Source organism: Charadrius vociferus, unplaced genomic scaffold (genome assembly GCF_000708025.1).
Source record: "Charadrius vociferus isolate BGI_N301 unplaced genomic scaffold, ASM70802v2 scaffold59, whole genome shotgun sequence".
Taxonomy (NCBI): Eukaryota; Metazoa; Chordata; class Aves; order Charadriiformes; family Charadriidae; genus Charadrius; species Charadrius vociferus.
The window spans coordinates 8,648,274-8,654,281 of NW_009661371.1; the positions used below are offsets into that span (position 1 = coordinate 8,648,274).

At 62.8% G+C, this 6,008-nt stretch overlaps 1 protein-coding gene across 1 annotated transcript in view; it reads right to left on the bottom strand.

Moving 5' to 3' along the window:
• Positions 1-253: 253 nt before the first annotated feature.
• Positions 254-6,008, bottom strand: part of LOC104294208 (dedicator of cytokinesis protein 2-like) — a 96,444-nt gene continuing 90,689 nt past the window's right edge. The window contains exons 38-49 of the mRNA XM_009893789.1: positions 5,789-5,908; positions 5,097-5,186; positions 4,840-4,944; positions 3,566-3,707; positions 3,309-3,390; positions 3,114-3,198; positions 2,804-2,890; positions 1,454-1,630; positions 1,226-1,309; positions 964-1,101; positions 523-612; positions 254-406 (exon numbers count right to left, since the gene is read on the bottom strand). Coding sequence (XP_009892091.1) covers positions 254-406; positions 523-612; positions 964-1,101; positions 1,226-1,309; positions 1,454-1,630; positions 2,804-2,890; positions 3,114-3,198; positions 3,309-3,390; positions 3,566-3,707; positions 4,840-4,944; positions 5,097-5,186; positions 5,789-5,908 — 1,353 coding nt within the window. The remainder of the gene's footprint in view (positions 407-522; positions 613-963; positions 1,102-1,225; positions 1,310-1,453; positions 1,631-2,803; positions 2,891-3,113; positions 3,199-3,308; positions 3,391-3,565; positions 3,708-4,839; positions 4,945-5,096; positions 5,187-5,788; positions 5,909-6,008) is intronic.

Consider the following 6,008-nt stretch of genomic DNA (forward strand, 5'->3'; position numbering starts at 1 on the left):
TCGTTCTTGCGGTCCTCGCTCTCGGAGGTGCGGGAGGCGGGCTTTGGGGTCGGGGTTGCCTCCGTGCTGTGGAGCAACTGTGGCTGGTGAGGGGCAGGTGGGTGGCAGGGGGAATGGGGAGCAGGGCTACGCCACGGGCCAGCCAGACCACGGCCAGGGGTGGCTGCCCTCAGCCAGGCACCAGCACCACCTCCAGCAGAGCTCAGCAGCAGATGCTTAGCAGGGACAAGCCAGCAAGACAAGCATGGATGGCTCAGGTGACAACGGTGTCCAGGTGAGCCTGGGAGCTGCACGTGGGGTGTCTCTGCTCCATGTTCCCCCACGGGGACAGGGCCACCATGGTGTCATGGCTGGATGGACCCCTGAGATGCAGCTTGGCGTAAAGGGAAGCCAGGAGGGCAGCAGGCTGAGGAGGTGGGAGAGAAGCATGCGGGGTGGAGAAGAGGGAAGATGGCTCAAGCGGTGCGTGGACAGTGGGGAGGGGTGAGGGTGGTGAGAGGGGGTGGCTTCCCACCACAGTACTCGCCTGTCTCCAGCATGGCTCAGCCGGTCCCAGTCAGATCCCCAGGCCACAGACCGGGGTCGTCCACTTCGCCGGTCCTCAAAGCAGACCTGAGAGCACAGGGAGCCTGAGAGAGAGCCAGCAGGGATGAGAGTGCAGAGCCTCCCCTCTCCTTCCCATGGCTCAGCCAGGGCCAGCAGTGGCCTCTCTAACTGGTCCTGGTTTTGTGCCACTACCAGCCACCACACGGCCATGCTGTCCCCCCCACCTAGGGCAGGCAGACATCTCAAGGTCCCCCATGCACAGTGCCCCTCACCCTGTTGCTGCAGCTGCAGCCCCATCAAGCTGTTCCCTGCTGCCCGAGACCTGCGTTGGCTTGTCCAGTGTCATCCCGTGGGTGCCATGCACCACCCATGCAGCCCTGGCTGTGCCTGCACCGTGCTCACCATCCTGGTACTCACCATCTCCCGCACCCCATATTGGCTCTCCACCTTGGCCCGCAGGTGCACGAAACACTGCTCCATGCGCTCATGGAAGGGCCGCAGGTCCTCTGTCACCTTCCGCCCGTGGATCCGGATCCCCTCTGCCAGCAGCGGGATCTGTGGGAGAACAGGGATGGGTCCGCCTGGGCTTGCGGGGCTCCTCTGGCGTGGGGACACTGGGTACTTTGTGCCCCAGGGCAGCTGTCCCCTCCGGCCACCAGAGGGATGCTGTGGTCTGTACCTGCCAAGCAATCAGGTCTTTGAGCTTCTCGATGTTCCCCTTGTCCTCAGGGTGCTCCTGCAGGTAGGAGTCCTGGAAAAAAGCCTGCAACAACCCCATCTCAGACCCACCGACGGGCTGGCTCAGCTCCGCACAGGCAGGTGATGGTGTAAAGCAGTTCCAGTGCCTGCGGTTGCCGGCCCCGGGAGTGCCTGCACCGGCCCCGGCACAGCAGCCGCATGTCCTCACCGTCTCGTACTTGGCAAAGCCACCCATGACAGCAGGGTCCACAATGCCATTGAGCAGCATGGAGAGCGGGTTGACGGGCAGGCTGGGGTCGTTCTGGTGCCGGTTGATCTCGCTCATGATTTTCTCATTCGTTTTCATCATGGTCTCGATGGCATTTTCCAGGGGGGAGATGATGGTCTGTGCCCAGGGAGGGAGGGAAGGTCTGACTGCTGGCTTCTCCAGCCACCTGCCCATCCTGGTGTGGGCCAGCAGGGTGGAGTATCCCCAGCCCCACAGGAGAGAGGCCCCAGGGTTGCGCATCTCATCCCACGAAGCCCCTTGGACCCCTGGCACCAGCTGCCCGGAACTGAGCTGAGGGCTCACTGGGGAAGCACTGGACGTGCTGGTTCCCCGGCTCCCAGCACAGGCTGGTGGCAGGGTTAGTCCTGCAGGCAAGAGGCCACAAACCAGGAGACGGATGCGTGGCGGTGGCAGCTCGGCAGCGAGCTTATGGGAAACTTGGGTAAACGTCATCTACGGGGGCAGCTGTGGACGAGCAGCGCACACAGCCCAAGCACTGGGGCAGACGCACGCCTGTGTGGCAGCACCGGTGCACAGCTGTTGGCACAGCTGTGGCACAGCTGTCCTGTAACAACCCAGCTTGGGCACTTCACAGCTCTGCCCTGCTGCTCCCAGTGGGTGAGCCACACAAACCAGTCCCTGTCACCAGGTTGATGCTATCGGCACCAGCTGATGGAGGCTGTTGGTGCCCTGAGTGCCGGGGGGTGTCCATGCCCGGTATCAGCAGAGAAACCCTTCCCTGTGGCCGGAGGACATGGTGTGGGACAGCGTTCCCATGAGGCACAGGCCGGAGATCTGTCCCAGAGCCGGGACAGTGGGGAGCCAAGGCGATGCCAAAGGAGGGTTATCCCCTGGTGCTGGGCAGGGGGGGTAGCTGGGCTCTGTGCTCGCAGAGGGAAGGGGGCCGTGCTCGCACCCCGCTCCGCAGGCAGAGGGTGCTCGTGGGAGCTGGGTCCGCTCTGCCGCAGGCGCTGTCTCGGGCCACGCACCCAAAGGACCACAGGAGCACGGGAGGGAGCTGGGAGTCGTGGGGTCTGGGGACTGGAGTGCTGGGTGGTCTGGACCAGGTTTGCACTGAGAGCAGGGATTGATGTGACACAGGGACCGGGGCAAGGGCTCGGACGGAGCATCGGGTGGGATGTGTTCCCCACACGGTGGCTTCACCCACTGGAGCTTGGGAAGCCTGGAAGGGGCTCGGGGCAGCGTGCCCACCTGGGTCAGGGGTTTGTGGTGCTGCTCAGGGAATGGATGCCCTGGGAGGGCCCTGCTCCCCCCATATCCTCTCCTCACCATGGTGGTGGAGGTCACCACGAACCAGCGCAGGATGCCGGGCAGGGGGTAGGCTGTTACGAAGGTCGTCCGCTCAATCCACATGGTCTGCGGGGAGGGCAGCAGTCACTCCACCGCCCTCCTCCCCATCACCCCTCCCACCTCCCCTTCCCATGGGCATGGGACCACCACTTTCCCCATCCTAGGACTAGGGGACTCCTCTCTCTCCTGCATCCCATTTCTCTGGACACCTGGCTCCTCACAGGTGTCCCCCCCCAGCTCTCCCCATCCCTCCCAGCCAGAGGTCCCAGCAGCCCCCACCAGCACTCACCGCAAATTCATTGTCTGGATCCTTTGGGCCTTTCTTGAAGGGCCGCGAGTAGCTGAATTTCTGGACGTGGTTGGCTTTATAGAAACTGCAGAGGAGGAAAGGGGCAGAGCGTGAGAGTGTTGCATCCCTTCCTCAGTTGTGTCCGCTCCCACACGGAGCAGAGCAGGTGAACCCCCTCCGCACCGGGGCACTCACTTGGTGATCTGCTCTGGGATGCTCCGATCCTTGAACCGGACCTTGGCTTCCTCCGCCGGCTGCACGGTGAAACACTGGATATCTGCGGGAGTGAAGGAGCCACAGGCACACAGCGTGGGGAATGGGGGCTGCGGGGGAGAGGGACGTCAGGGCCCAGAGGGGGACTGCCCCAGGGGGGTGCTGGAGGACCCACACGGGGGGCGATGGTAGAGGGAATGAGCCGCCCTCCCAGCCCCATTCCCACACTTGGAGGATACACTGGCCCGGGGAGCTGGTGATGTCCTGGCCGGGTGGAGATGTGCTCTTCAGCTTCTCAGCGTTGGGGAAGGGGCTCAGCAGCCGCATCTCGAAGTCTTCCCGGCGCTCATACTCCTTGCCCCGGTAAATGAAGACCTTGTTCTGTAGGGGAGGAAGACGGCAGCCTGTCCCAGCGCGCTGTGGAGTGGGTCTGGGGAGCCCTCGGCCCCGTGCTCCAGCTGCAGCAAGCCCTAGTGTGTTAGGGGTGCAGGCACCGACGAGGCTGAGCCCAAGCTGAGAGGGAGACCCCCCCTCTTGAAAAAAATATTTCCCCAAATCAACAACCGCAGGAAAAAAGGTGGGCTGGCTCGGACAGCCAGGGCTCTGGAGTGAAGGTCTATAGCCAGGCATGCAGCGACTGGGGTCTGTGATCAGCGGATACCAAAACCAGCCAGGAGATAGCAAGGAGCCCTTGAAACCCACCATGACCTCTGGGAAAATGATGCCACCCTCACCGCGGCTGTAACAGCTGGGTAGGAAAATAAGGATGAACACTTTGGATGGAAGAAGCCCACCGATCATGTCAGTTTATATCTGAATGGATTAAACACCTGAGGAGTGTAATAGAGAATGGGGATGAAACACTTTGCTCTCGTCTAAAAAGATGAGCCCTGCTCTCGTGGGTGGATGCCAGTGGGGAGAGGGTCGGTGGGGCTCCCACAGTGAGCCTGGAGGTACCTGAATCTGTTCATAAATAGCATCGTTGCACAGACCCATCCCTGCACCACAGGTATGGTACAACACACGTCTGTCCCTGCACCCACAGACACACATGTGTCTGCGCACTGCAATCATGACACAGCGCAGGTACAGCCACGCACCAGGGATGGAGCAGGTCCCACCTCACCACGGGCCACAGGGACAGCCTGGCAGAGATGCAATGTCCCCATGTGCTGAGGACACAGCCCAGGAGGCCCTTTGTCGTGTGTTACAGAGAAGAACAACTTCCCATGCCTCGCTTTTCTTCCCTAAGTCTGTCTCCAGCTGTTTGCAAATAGGGACCATAACCCCCACTGTTGCTAGAGTGAAGCTCCTGGCTTAATTTGGGAGTTGCCAACCCCTTCCAGAGAGCAGGGACAAAGGTGGCAGACACGGAGGTGAGTACTGAGTACACAGTGTGCCACAGTACAAGACGACCACGGCCACAAGGCTTGGCTTGGATGCCAGTCTGGGCAGGAGCAATGTGCCAGCTGCTGACACGGCGCTGGCCACGGGGCAGCCAGGAGCCACTTACCCGGAGGAAGGTGGGGAAGCCTTGCCCGTAGTAGCCCACGGCAAAGTAGTCCGGGTTGGGCCGCAGCACCTTCAGGATCTTCTCGTAGAACTTGGCTTCCCGCTGCTGCAGGGCGAGAGGGACAAGAGTGCGGAGGGGATGGGATGGGTCCCTGCTGCAGGACAGGAGCTCTGTAGACCCCCTGTCCCTCCCTACGGCAGTGTCCCCAGCCTGCTCTGCCAACAGCTGTCCCCCCCCAAGCCTGGCCAGGCACTCACCAGGATGTCACTCAGCATTTCGTAGTCAAAGACTTCGCTCTCGTACTGCTCCGCCAGCTCCTTGCAGATGTGGATGGCCTCCTCCCACATCTGCAGGACATGGGGCCAGGGCAAGGACCCCACGGTGTGGAGTGAGCTGGGGTGGGGGGATACTGGGGGCTTCCAGAGGAGACCAGCCCTATCTGAGGGACACCTGCACCCGTGCTCCTCAGCGAGGGGGGAAGGGTTTGCCCCATGCTGGCTGGTGGTCCGTCTGGGTGCTGGTGGGCAGCAGCAGGACTTCCCAACACATCCCGGACCAACCTCTGCCGGGGGCCCCCCGCTGCCAGTCCCCAGGCAGTGACGGGGCTGGGGTTGAAGCTGGGCTAGGCTGGGCTGGGCTGGGCTGGGACAGGACAGGATGGGACAGGATGGGATGGGATGGGATGGGACGGGACGGGACGGGACGGGACGGGATGGGGGAAAGGACAGCCATGGCAGCCAGGCAGATGCAGGGACAAACCATCCAGCCCAGGCTCACTGCGGGGCAGCTCCAGCCCCACCACAGCCCTGGGAAAGGCAGATGGGCTGTGTTGAGGATGGGGACTTGGAGCAGGAGGCAGTGGTGGCCAGGGAGCTGGGCTTGCCCTGGGACAAGGGTGGCCCGGCTGGCCAGGGTGAGGGGACTGCCGGGGTCATGCGGCCACGCTCACCTTGCCTTGGTCAAAGTAGTCGATGATCTGGTTGTAGAGAGCCTCTTTGAGCTGGCGCTGGGTGTGCAGGCTGGGGCTGTGCAAGCCCTGCATGGGGGCTGTGTTCGCCTCGTCCGACCACTGCAACGGAGGCAGCGGGAGCCCATCACGCTGAGCCCTCGGGCTCCTGCTGGGTGGCCCCCATGACCCCTGCAGCCCCCCACCTCCCATCCCACCCTGA